The sequence below is a fragment of the Myxine glutinosa genome, chromosome 1 (assembly GCF_964187855.1).
Source record: "Myxine glutinosa chromosome 1, kmMyxGlut1.1, whole genome shotgun sequence".
Taxonomy (NCBI): domain Eukaryota; kingdom Metazoa; phylum Chordata; class Myxini; order Myxiniformes; family Myxinidae; genus Myxine; species Myxine glutinosa.
This window is the reverse complement of record NC_136261.1, coordinates 213,179,574-213,193,728: the sequence shown is the minus strand read 5'-3', so window position 1 is coordinate 213,193,728 and position 14,155 is coordinate 213,179,574. Positions and strand designations below refer to the sequence as shown.

At 41.8% G+C, this 14,155-nt stretch overlaps 1 protein-coding gene across 1 annotated transcript in view; it reads left to right on the top strand.

The window, feature by feature from the left end:
- The first annotated feature begins 1,646 nt into the window (after positions 1 to 1,646).
- LOC137433809 (catenin delta-2) overlaps positions 1,647 to 14,155 on the top strand; it is a 145,659-nt gene continuing 133,150 nt past the window's right edge. The window contains exon 1 of the mRNA XM_068126189.2: positions 1,647 to 1,925. Coding sequence (XP_067982290.2) covers positions 1,917 to 1,925 — 9 coding nt within the window. The 5' untranslated portion in view covers positions 1,647 to 1,916. The remainder of the gene's footprint in view (positions 1,926 to 14,155) is intronic.

The following is a 14,155-nucleotide window of genomic DNA, read 5'->3' as shown; positions in this document are numbered from 1 at the left end:
GTGTGTAAATGTAAAAGTGAAAATATAAATGTTAACAATCAACTCAGAATCATGAAAAACCCTTATTTGACCCCTCATAAGTTACTTAAGGGCCGATTTAAAAAAATAAAAATTCTCGAAAATAATTTTTCGGTACCCGAATTCAACAGCTTTTTTTCTGGGTTTCCCACGGGAGTTGAACTTCAACATTTTAACACATGTTATTACACACCTTTACAAACATATTGGTGAAGAAATGTTTTGGTAACAATTTAGTTAACAGATTTGTGAAATATCTCATAAAATGCCCTTACTATTTATGTTCTTGCTCTTTTATTTCTCTTTCCTCACATTTATCAATGTAGTTATTGTATTTAAGGCCTGGCCTCGATGAGGACTATCATAGTCCATGACTGCGGCCCTCACCATAACAATAAAAAATTAACTCAATCAACAATGACCAAAAAAAACAGAAGTCATGTGACCCAAAATGCAATATAATTAAATCTGCATTATTACCTCCGCCACCGAAGGTGGATGGAGGTTATGTTTTCACCCCTGTCTGTCTGTTTGTCTGTCTGTTTGTTTGTCTGTCTGCAAACAAGATATCTCAAAAAGTTGTGGACGGATTCGGACAAAATTTGGCATGTGGCACGGACGAAATGATTAGATTTTGGTGAAGATCTGGATTCGGATCCGGCTAGTAGAATTTTTAAAGTGATTCTTCACCATTGGGAGACGGGGCCAAAATCGATACATAGCAGGATATCTCAAAAAGTTGTGGACGGATGATTTTGATTAAATGTGATTCTGTGTTGTGATTTTCTGGTCTACTCTGGGATACAAAACGTAAACTGTTCACCTGGAGATATGCTCTCTACTGAATGGCATTCTAGTTTAAAGTGTGTTATCATTCCTAAGTAATTGATAAATTTAAAATTACTATTGTTACTTAGTAATTATCAATATTTAAAACACATCAATACTTATGCACATCCTAGATTAGACACATAGACGTCGGAATCACTGTAATTGCTTCATTTCTAATATCTAAAGTCTGGTCTCCTTCATCTATTTTTAAAGCCAATTGTACATGCATTCTGCAAGAAGCTAAGTTGGCTAATTCATGTAAATCAAGAATTAGTGATGACAATGAAATCTTTATTGAAAGGTTAACAGCTATAGTAATTGCATCAGTAATTGTATCGAGTTGTACACAGTAGGCCTATGCAAAGTTTCAGCTTTCTACCCAAACTTTAATTTTAGCAAATTTTGTTGTGATTTTTTTTAGTGGTTTTTGGTGATTGAGTGAATGAGTGAGTGAGTGAGTGAGTGAGTCATTGTTTAGAAAAGGCTTTATATGTTAGATAATTAAATCCCAAACCAGAAAGATTTCATGTGTAAAAGAGCAATGAAGTAGACTAGAGTGGAGGTTAAGAATAATAATTGTGATTTCAACACTTTTCACCCCCTTCAGCCACATTCCCCACGTTCTCCAATCCCATTGTCTCGGCCCGTTTCTGCCCCGCCCTTCATTCAGTGCACTTTACTGAAGCCACGCCCCTCAACCAACCCCTCCCCATTCTCTTTTTCCTGCAGTCCGACCCTCCCGCCTCTCGGAATGTCTTACTCCCGCCCCTTTCACCCCCCCCCCCCCTTCCCTTTTCACTCCTCACCCCCGTTAAAGAACTCCCGCAATCTCAGGCTTGTATTAGTCCCTCTTTCTGGCGAGCGCGCCTTGTCTGTTGGGTTTACTCTCGTTCCCGACTCGATTTGATCCGTTACCCCCACCCGCAACCCCACCCCCCGCAATCAATTCACATCCACTCCTCTCACCCGTTCATTCGAACTCTATAACGCACCCAAACCCGAACTGTTCCTCCGCCCCTCGCTCATCATTCAAGCTGCTTCGTCTAGTTGCTCTTGTTTCGAGACCGATGCTGGAGGTAAGGGATTGAATGTGCGAGTGTACAAAACCTTGGAGGGGCTTTACTTGGAGGTGCTTTACTTGGAGGTGCTTTACTTGGAGGTGCTTTACTTGGAGGTGCTTTACATGGAGGGGCAGGGGCTTTACATGGATGTGCTTTACATGGAAGGGCTTTACTTGGAGGTGCTTTACATGGAGGGGCTTTACTTGGAGGGGCTTTACATGGAGGGGCTTTACATGGAGGGGCAGAGGCTTTACATGGATGTGCTTTACATGGAAGGGCTTTACATGGAGGGGCTTTACATGGAGGGGCAGGGGCTTTACATGGATGTGCTTTACATGGAAGGGCTTTACTTGGAGGTGCTTTACTTGGAGGTGCTTTACATGGAGGGGCTTTACTTGGAGGTGCTTTACATGGAGGGGCTTTACTTGGAGGTGCTTTACTTGGAGGTGCTTTACATGGAGGGGTTTACATGGAGGGGTTTACATGGAGGGGCTTTACTTGGAGGTGCTTTACATGGAGGGGCTTTACTTGGAGGTGCTTTACATGGAGGGGCTTTACTTGGAGGTGCTTTACATGGATGTGCTTTACATGGAAGGGCTTTACTTGGAGGTGCTTTACTTGGAGGTGCTTTACATGGAGGGGCTTTACTTGGAGGTGCTTTACATGGAGGGGTTTACATGGAGGGGCTTTACTTGGAGGTGCTTTACTTGGAGGTGCTTTACATGGAGGGGTTTACATGGAGGGGTTTACATGGAGGGGCTTTACTTGGAGGTGCTTTACATGGAGGGGCTTTACTTGGAGGTGCTTTACATGGAGGGGCTTTACTTGGAGGTGCTTTACATGGAGGGGCAGGGGCTTTACATGGATGTGCTTTACATGGAAGGGCTTTACTTGGAGGTGCTTTACATGGAGGGGCTTTACTTGGAGGTGCTTTACATGGAGGGGCTTTACATGGAGGGGCAGGGGCTTTACTTGGAGGTGCTTTACATGGAGGGGCTTTACATGGAGGGGCTTTACATGGAGGGGCAGGGGCTTTACATGGATGTGCTTTACATGGAAGGGCTTTACATGGAGGGGCTTTACATGGAGGGGCAGGGGCTTTACATGGATGTGCTTTACATGGAAGGGCTTTACTTGGAGGTGCTTTACTTGGAGGTGCTTTACATGGAGGGGCTTTACTTGGAGGTGCTTTACATGGAGGGGTTTACATGGAGGGGCTTTACTTGGAGGTGCTTTACATGGAGGGGTTTACATGGAGGGGTTTACATGGAGGGGGTTACATGGAGGGGCTTTACATGGAGGGGCTTTACTTGGAGGTGCTTTACTTGGAGGTGCTTTACTTGGAGGTGCTTTACATGGAGGGGTTTACATGGAGGGGCTTTACTTGGAGGGGCTTTACTTGGAGGTGCTTTACTTGGAGGTGCTTTACATGGAGGGGTTTACATGGAGGGGTTTACATGGAGGGGCTTTACTTGGAGGTGCTTTACTTGGAGGTGCTTTACTTGGAGGTGCATTACTTGGAGGTGCTTTACATGGAGGGGCTTTACTTGGAGGTGCTTTACATGGAGGGGCTTTACATGGAGGTGCTTTACATGGAGGGGCTTTACTTGGAGGGGCTTTACTTGGAGGTGCTTTACTTGGAGGTGCTTTACTTGGAGGTGCTTTACATGGAGGGGCTTTACTTGGAGGTGCTTTACTTGGAGGTGCTTTACATGGAGGGGCTTTACTTGGAGGGGCTTTACTTGGAGGGGCTTTACTTGGAGGGGGCTTTACTTGGAGGGGCTTTACTTGGAGGTGCTTTACTTGGAGGTGCTTTACATGGAGGTGCTTTACATGGAGGGGTTTATACGGAGGTGGTTTATACGGAGGTGGTTTATACGGAGGTGGTTTATACGGAGGTGGTTTATATGGATGTGCTGCAGTTGTGCTTTTGTTGGAGCTCCTATGAAGGTGATTGTGTGTGTGTGTGTGCGTGTGCGCGCGCTATTTTAATGGAGCTCCTGTGAGGGTCCTGAAGCTGTTACACAACATTATTAGAGATGTTATACAAAATCAACTTCCAAGATGGTGCATATAGGTTGTAGGCATACACTCAGTGGAAATGATATTGTCCAACACCTTTGATACCAAGGGTGATTTTGGAAGGTTGATGACTTATTTTATATGTTGAAGCTCATTTCTCCCTTATAGAAATAAAAACGTGGGTGTTGTGACGCATGAGTGACGTGTCCGGTGTTCCCCCTCCACAAGTAGTATTGTATCAATGTGTGGAAGTCACAGTATCCTTGTGCTATGTGTGGTGTCTGATAGTCTATTCTAATTGATAGTTTCAATGTTTGTGCTGTCTGCAGTTCCTTGTTAGTGAGACCTTCATCTGTTGTGTGTTGGCACCATGACTGCAGTAACAGATTAATTGGGCCAGGTGTTCAATGTTGTTGTCTCATCAATGACGACAAACGATGATGGATTACAATTGTTGCTGATATACCAGTACTTAGTGACTAAAATAGTAGATTATTTATGATGGTAGTAATATCATCATCACATCCCATGACCCATTAGACAGGGCCAGGTGGCTAATATACACCTTTAGGTTTGGCTCATATTTTTACAAATCAGCTGACTCGGCTTGAAGTTTGACTGAGCAACCATGGCATGGAACGTACAATAGTGGGGGCATTGCAAAAATGATTTCCCCACTCGACCACCAAGCCTTTCGATACCAACATTATCATGTTCAATGGAAGTGAGTGGCTTTTCATCAGAGGAGCGTTTTTCAAAGATTCGGAAGGTAAAAGGTATGAATCCTTTGTCCTAGATTAATAATCTTATAAGCTGAGTTCACTATAGGAAAAGGGGGAATTCTCCCCTCGTTTTTACTTTCAATGGGTTTAATATTGTAGTTTGCACCATGGCTTTGTGCCCAATGTGCAAAGTGCAGCTGTGGGGTGTCGGGGGCAGGGGAGGGTGAATTTGTGCATTGGAGACATTCTTTTCCTCCTCCACCTTTATTTGGAGTTGTTCCACAAGTCTCTGCCCGTTTGTGACCGGATTCCATGAGTCAACACAAGCGCAGACCCTGCACCGACCTCACCTTGTTTTGACTCGGTGGTGGCGTGGTCGTGTTCTGGGATTTGTCAGCATCCTGGCCACTTTCCAAGTTTCTTCTCTCCCAAGTCTGCACCACTTCTCTTTCTGCCCCTCCTTAATCACATTCTTTCAGTGGCTTTTTGTTGGGAATGAGAGATTTGCGATTTTATTTCAGCGATCGGTGAATTTTATCAACGAAATTTAGATGGATTCTAATCGCAAGCAGTCTGCAACTACAAGTTCTTATGGTTGAAGTACAAAGAGGTGACAACCTCATCATTTAGTGATAATTGGCAGTGAAATGCCTTTTTTTAAATTATAGTTTTCTGAAGTTTTTTAATAGTCAATTTGCTCTTTCTTTTGAATGAGCACTTCCAAAGTACCGGTTTCGCATTGGCATTTGACATTTCCATTTTAAGAATGCTTTCATCTTCTAAGCGCTTGGCAGTAGCAGCTGGACCGGCGGCCTGCCTTGTCATCCTCTTGTCTGCTGCATGATTTTGCGCTCTCTCGTTAAGGGTTGGAATATCGGATAGCGATAGGACCATCGTTTATTAACAAGGCTCCACGTTGATACCATTACATTATCACACTTGTGGGTGGTGATCTTTGTTTGCAGACAAAGCTAAGATGGAGATTTTGTTGGAGAGGCCTTAATGATTTGGGTCCTGTTTGAGCTTGGACTACTTATTTGGCTGGAAAATAAATATGACTGCCCTTCCAAGGAGCAGCAATGCAGGAGGCCCATCAAGCATGCGCAATGATTGCCAACTTATGCTTTTTATCTGTGATCTTTCCTCTTTTTTTTTTTTTAAAGCTGAGCATCAAGCAAGGAAAGCACATACCATTTTAAAAGTCTTCGATTATGACTTGAACCGCCGACTTCCCAGACTAAGAGCGGCGCTCTAACCATTTCGCCTCCGCAGCTGTAACAAAAATGGCATATCAAGAGGGGTTTCCTCCACGGTAGATATTTGGAAGAAGTTTATTATTATATTTGCCTTTATTCTCTTTCTTTACTCCTTTCTCATATTTTGCTTTCTCTCCAATAACTGTGTCCATTGGAAAACGAGTCTTATTGAAAATCTGAAAATGATGTTTCTACTGCTATGTATTGAACCACAAATCTTGGTGGCTGTCACCACCAAATGAAGCCATATAAGTTTGGTCTCTCAACCAAAGTAAGTAATCTATGCTTTCAAAAGATCAAAAACTATCAACTTTTTCAAGGACAGCATCCGCACCCTTAAGGGCTTATCGTCTGGGGGATTGCCCAACCCTGAGCTGCCCCAATCATGTCTTTGTTTACTGCTGATTGAAGAAATCTCTTTCTCTTTTTTTCCACCCTTTCTCTCACATACCTGTGCCACAATTTCCTAGCCTTTTGACCCCATTCATTTTCCAGGGAAGATACCTATCCATGAGCATTTGAGTTAATGCCTGGCTAGCCCTAGCTACAGGTGCACCCTGAGGGCAATCCCATTGTCCTGCTCTGTGAACCCTGCAGTCGCTTATCAGACCATGCTTTTGGCAGAGCCGCCCTCCACTGCACACAACTCCATCAACAGAGCAGGGAGAGGTCCGACTGTCTTTCCCATTGTATTAATACATCAGTCACTGAATCCCAAGGGATCCTGGAAATGGATACCAATGCAACATGCATGCTTGCAATGAAGAGACTCCTGCACCATACTGTAGTTTTGTATACCAAAGAAGGAGCTGCACCACATGACATGCTAATCAAATAACAACTAGACCGGCACTCGGTAGAGAGCATACCTCCTCCAGGCTGAACAGTTTACGTTTTGTATCCCAATAGGCCGGATCTGGATTCAGACCTGAACCAAAATCTAATCGGCTTGTTCTTGTTGCCTAACCAACTCATCCACCAAGTTTTGTCCAAATCCATCCATAACTTTTTGAGACATCCTGCTATATATCGTTTTTGGCCCGATCTCCCAATGTTGAAGAATCACTTGATAAATTCTAGTATCCGGATTCGAATCAATATCTTCACCAAAATCTAATCATTTCGTCCTTGTCACATACACTACATCTCCACCAAGTTTAGTCCGAATACATCCTCAACTTTTTTAGTTATCCTTTTTACAGACAGACAGGTGTGAAAGCATAACCTCCGCCAACTTTCGGTGGTGGAGGTAATGACTATAAACATTTTATTCGATTTTTCCTGTCGTGGTTTAAAAAAATTATTATTACTTACTTGGTGTGGCAATCAAAATGTATCTATCATCTAGTCTGGAGTCTGGAGCTGGATGGGGCCCAGACAATTAGAGGCTCGTTTGAGTTTGAGTTTGAGGCTCGGTAGAGGAAAATGTCACAATTCGGTCCTCAAAACCTGATCCTGAAAAAGTGGATACTTTAGGTCCTGGCATCACTGACTTCCATCCTTTAAAACCCACAAATGGAGAGAACCCATAAGAGTCTAATTTGTTCTTACAGGTTCTACATTTTCAAGAAAATTGAATAGGATCAAAACATTTCACAGTGCACTTAGGATTCATCCCACAGGTCTACTTTCTTGATCTGCACTATTTAGAGATACCCTGCAATTACTGGTGTTGAAGATCACAATTGCGGTCACATAAAACTTTTATTTTATTTTGCATCACAATGTACCTTAACACATGATTTCGTTATTGCTTCAATTTTTGAACCGGCATCAGATTACATTTTCAACCATCAACTGTATTCTCCCGATCTATAATATTATTTTTGTTTCTTTGCTTTAAGATAACCAAACCCTAAAAGACCATTATGGCAATAACATTGAGACATTGAGCATGTTCAAGGTTCTTTGATTAAGATGCAGACTTGCAGTGTGTAGAAAGTTTGCTTCCTTTTTAAACATCTCAAGGGGTCCTGGGTCATGTGCTTCACAATAATAATATGAGTTCCATGGCAAGGAAATTAATTGTAGGGGCTTTAGGCCCCATCAAAGCCTGTGCTTTTATTATTACCAACCTATGGCTGTTTTTCCGTGCTCTATCCTTTTTAAATGCCGAGCGTCAAGCAAGAAAGCAACACCATTTTAGAAGTTTTTGGTATGGCCTGCCTGGGGTTCGAGCCGCCAGCCTCAGACTCGGAGAGGACCTAACCATGACACCACCGAAGCTGGTCACCTACAGTCTGTCCTTCCTCCTTTTATTTTTATGTTTTTATTTTTAAGAAACTATGGTCAGTAAGATGTTTTGTATTAAATTTCTTCCTTAATGGCCACAATTCCCACATTCTTGTGGGATTGGCCAGGGAAAGCTTGGCCCAAGACTTTCATGAACTAGCTGGCCTGACGTTAGGGTGGGAATTTGGATTTTTTTCAAGGTGACGGTGATGGCTTGCCTATTCTTCACGGACACTATAGGATCTTTAATGTCCACCAACTAATGCCGGCAGATGGGACGCCAGTTTAACGTCCATCCGAGGGACAGCACACACATTGATGAACCACTGCCTTGGTTGACAGTTTATAGCTGGGCCTAGATTCGAACCCAGGCTTGACAGCTTCGAGGCGAGTGTACGTGCCTCGAGGCCATCCTGTCAGCCCCTGTTTTGTTTAATATTTATTTTCATTAATACATTACCACAATGTTATTTGCACATGTCCACATACAAAACTCCTTATCATTTGGGAAAGTAACCCATAAATAGCTGTCATGTCACATGCCTTTAAGTGTTTTATTTCATGTTTACCTTTAGTTGTTCACAAGCACCCTTAACCCCCCTTACGACACCCCGGAATGTGGGTTATTGTGCAAACGTCTAATAAAGGCCGGCCATGGTGCAACTGTGGCAGGAAGTGGTTTCGGCAGTGATTCATTGTTTTGTAGATTAGTGACTAGGCATGAGTAGGTGAGGACCAATTCATTAAGTTGCTCTGGTAGGGTTGGGCTGGCGCACACAACTTTAACATATCCTGAGCTTCTGCCAAAATTAATTCCACTTTTGAGAAAATTATTACTTGTAAATACTATTGTACGCTGTACTTGTTTATTTATATGCTTGAATCTCATATTAGTTGCTTTTTTGTTTCTTTACTTTGCTGTTATGCAAAGGAAACGCTCAGTAAAGAAATACACATCCATGATGCAGTATTGCTATTATACCTTGATTATTTATTTTATAGTGACTACACACTATGGTTCATGGAGGTGCCTTTAGGCTACATATGCAGTACTACTAGTTCACTTTTATTAAATTACAAATTCCATCCTTTGCATCAGTCGTGAGGTGTGGCTATGTCACTGATGCAGGGCCCCCGTAGATTATGGCAGGAAGTTTTAGCCTTTCCAGGGTATCGTTACATAATTGCCCACCCTTTTTGACTTAATTCAGCTACAAAGTACAACTCTCAAACTCATTTTGCTAGAACAGAGGAGTTTTGTTTTGGATGACTAAATAGAACACATTACTTTTTCAATAACATTAATTTATTTCTTATTCATTTCCTTGATGAATATGGGGGTAATAATTCAACCACTAGTTGAAAGAGAAGACATGTACAAGCAAGAGCTAGAAGATGGAACCACTTTGAAATGACGAAATTCAAACCCCAGCTGGAAGGTTATGGAGGTGAGGACACTTGTCAAATGAAAGACCACTTGCTGTATTGGAATCATCAGAAGGAACTCGAATAAGCAAAGAGCAAACATAAGAGTCATGAGGAGGAAGCGATGCTCTGCCATCCATGCTGGGCTTTAGCAAACATCATATCACAATGTACAAGGTGAAAGCATTTATCTTCTGGTAAGGCTTGGGCCCTTTACCTTCTTGGCACAACTCCCCAAACTGTCATCAGAGACTTCTGACAAGCAGCCAGAGACCAAGGTCCCCAAAGGAGGGGGAGGGGATATATGGGCTGGCTATAACTCAAAAATGCCCAACAATGACAGTGAACCATTGCAAAATTGTCAAGAGACACAGACCCTTTCAAGGCTGAGACCTTAAGCCTATGTGGGCACACCAAGCAGCCAGTATATGTGCCGAATAGAATAAATACTGCACCTTCACTGGTAAAGAGGAAGGTATTTTAAACCTCACTAGGACACAGAGCTCTGCGCCAAAGCGAAAATCTGTAAAGTTGCCATCTCGCTAAAAAAAACAAAAAAAAAACTAAGCTCCAGATGAACAGAAGAGATGCAAACTGAGCTTAGATAGGAGAGAAGGAGACCATCCTGTATTAAAAAGCATGTTCCATGCAACAAAGCATTGGGGGTTGGGGTGCATTAGGAAATTTGAGAATAGGGCCATCTAGTCTGGAGCTGGACAGGGTCATCTAGTCTGGAGCTGGATGGGGCCCAGACAATTAGAGGCTCGTTTGAGTTTGAGGCTCGGTAGAGGAAAATGTCACAATTCGGTCCTCAAAACCTGATCCTGAAAAGGTGGATACTTTAGGTCCTGGCATGACTGACTTCCATCCTTTAAAACCCACAAATGGAGAGAACCCATAAGAGTCTAATTTGTTCTTACAGGTTCTACATTTTCAAGAAAATAAATTCAATTTAATAGGCTACAGTGCCTTTTTTGACCTTATTGTTTGCTTTACTCTTGACCTGTTTTTTATGTACGTAGTCTGCAGCTATTGAAAGTGATAATGGACAAAAATGAATGAAAAAAAAAAATAGTCCACCCAATCCCAACGTGAGTGCTAGGAAGGGTCATGTTGTTATCCTCTCTGGGGTATATAGATTACAGTAGATCTAGGCTCAGCTCCGATCTGTGGTGGATGCGATAAGCATAGAATGCCTCACTAATGTCGGGTTTCTTCCCTTTCAGTTTCGTGTTAAACAGCAATAGGCACTGTTTAAAATACGTGTTTGTGGTTTGTAATATTTTTCCTTCTGGTAGGAACCATTGCTCCCACAAAAACGGCATGATGAGCTATTTATACACGTTAACCACGGCATTTGTTCAAGGAAGAGAAACCCCTTGGGGAGTGGGAGATATTATGAGTATTAATATTGTTTTGTAATAACATTAATATTTTACTACTAGCCGAAACCCGTGGAACATCCACGGAAGGGAGGATGTGGTGTATGGATAGAGTGTACCATTATGGATGGCATAGGGGATTTGCTTGTCCGAGTAAGAGTTAGGAAGAAAGATGAGAATGAAGTGTGCGTATATGGACAACGATCGCCGACACCGGCACAAATGCATGCTCTGGATTGTCCACTCGGTGGACGGCTTGCTTTCGCCTTCGCCTGTCCAATCAGCGGACGGCTTGCTTCGCCTTCGCCCAGCAGACGCCAATACGATGGCGTCGTAAGATGGCGTCGTATCGGCAGTTAATCGGATGCTTTTGGGCCCCGACGTCGGCTAATTCAGATTTTTCGAGTATGTCTGTACGTGATAAACAAAGAGCGCGGTTCGTAGATCGTAAATCCATTAGTGCCGTGGGCATCGGGTCACTGGGTGCGGCGTAAAAGGGATAACAAAGTCGAGTCCTTACGCTATTATTATATAGATTATCATGAGTATTATTACTTTTGTTATTAAAAGTGGCCTTGGAAAAATGCCATGATAAGCTATTTATACACCTTACATGGATTTTGCCCAAGGTGGAAAATCCCCTTGAAGATAGGGGCAAATGAAGATGCTACAACCCCCATCATGTGACCCTTAGTCCTAATGTGAAATTTGGTTGAGATTGAATAAGTAATGACCGAATGTACCTCGGTCAGACAGACAGAAGACACCAAATTGTGTATTTTAGTACGATAGGTTGCCGTAATTTTCATATTGGTTTTTCTTATATAACACAGAACATTTGATTTCACATCACATTTTCTGTGTTCTAATCGTAAGGATTAATCCTGGGCAGGATGTAAAATTAAAAGTATTAAAATTATGCAAATACATTCATGAAAATTGCCATCTATGCAGAATATCTGAAATCCGAATTATCTTTCAAGTACTAAGTTTTAGCAAATTTCTATTTCAGATTATATGACATTAATTTTAAAATAAAATGTCTATTTTTATCTTTATGAACTCCACATGTTTGGCATGTTTTAATTGCTTTGCATACAATGAAACAAGTATTTAATTGAAATAGTTATTTATTTTCCCTTGAATTTGAATGCAATGGTAAAAAGTTATTTATTGTCTGATACAAGTTAACCATTCACAGTTGCACTTATGATGTAATAAAAGAGATAGAGTTTAACGTTCCTTGTCGTGGAATGTGTGGCCACATGTTCTATGCCATGACCTGAAAGGGTCTTCCAATAAAAGGAAACAATCAAACATTGACGACAACTGTAATGTGTGAAAAATAGTGTAGGATCTTTATAAATAAGGGCTGACACACATAACCTTCCAGCAAGCTCAAGTACAAGAGCTTACCTATGAAAGATAGATGTACTGAATGGAATGTGTTGGAAAAAGTTGTCTTGGAGTACAAAAGTCAAAACCTAGGGAAAATAATCAGGGCTGAAAAGGGTCATCAAGCAGTGCTCAAACCAGAAGGTATATATATTTTTTGACCCAGGGTCTGAATACTTGTGTCAATGTGATATTTCAGTTTTTTCTTTTTAATAAATTTGCAAATCTTTCTAAAATCCTGTTTTCTCTTTGTCATTATGGGGTATTGAGTGCAGATTGATGAGGGAAAAATGAATTTAACCGATTTCAGCAGAAGTATTTTTTTTTAGAAGGCTGCAACGTAACAAAATTTGAAAAAGGTGAAGTGGTCTGAATACTTTCTGAATGCACTGTATATGGGAGCATACGCTGGTTCAGCACGTCGCTGTGTCCTTGGACGACTCTTCAGCACAATTCCGACACACACCACTGCGTGGGCTACGGAATGAGGTGTTTTTACGGCGGTCGGAGTGCAAATGCTGCCACCAAACCCCTTGAGAAAGGACCCAATGAGTTGGTACTCATTTCGCCGACCTCGGAAGGATGATGGCCTGAGTCAACCCCACCTGATATAAATTTAACAGCTGAACGGTATTCAAACTCAGGACCTTAGGATCCCAAGCCCGCCGCCTTAACCATTAAGGAACCAGGAGATGCTGAAGTTTAAAGGGACATTCAAGAAAAGAGAAAACGCTAATCCCAAATAAGCAGCACTTCCAGCACCTTTTTCATAACAAAGGAGGAGTGCAGATTATGCTCGAAGCACAATTCTACAACATCAAGATGTGTCATGTGGAACACTGGAGAGAGCACTGGCATAAATTCCAAGGCATACTCTGAGTCTATAGCATCGTTTACAAAGTCCCTGTATTTTGTGATTCCCATACCTATGTGATGAAAGATCCTATCACGTGAGACAAAACAATTTTGATTCAATATTTATTTGGCCATAGTACAGTGCATGCCGAAAGCAATACAATAAATATCTGTGGTTGGAAAGGGTATGGTGGGGCCTGTGCTAAAATCTCAAACCAGCTATAAACTATCACCCTCATATTTTACCTGCAAGACAAGGAAGGTATCAATGTGAGTCCCATCTGCCAGCATTAGTTTGTGGACATTATAGATTACACAGTATCCTTCATGAAGAGTGGGCAAGTTGTCGCCAGCATTCTGACTGAATTGCAAATTTCTGTCATCTTCAGTCGAATGTTAGGCCTGCCTAGCAAGTTAGTGAAAAACTTTGGCCAAAAACCCGACCTGACCAACCCCGCAAGAGGTTCCAAATAATCTGGGCCGTTAAGGAAGTAGTAGTAGTAGTACCACCAGAACTAGTAGTAGTAGTAGTAGTAGTAGTACCACCAAAAGTAGTAGTAGTAGTAGTAGTAGTAGTACCACCAAAAGTAGTAGTAGTAGTAGTAGTAGTAATACCACCAAAAGTAGTAGTAGTAGTAGTAGTAGTAGTAGTAGTACCATCAAAAGTAGTAGTAGTAGTAGTAGTAGTAGTAATAATACCACAAAAAGTAGTAGTAGTAGTAGTAGTAATACCACAAAAAGTAGTAGTAGTAGTAGTAGTAGTAGTAATACCACAAAAAGTAGTAGTAGTAGTAGTAGTTGTAGTAGTAATACCACAAAAAGTAGTAGTAGTAGTAGTAATACCACAAAAAGTAGTAGTAGTAGTAATACCAGTTGAATAATACCAAAATACCTTTTTGGGAGACTTATTTTGGACGTAAAGGGTTGGTTTATGGCATCCTGTTCTCAAATTGCTT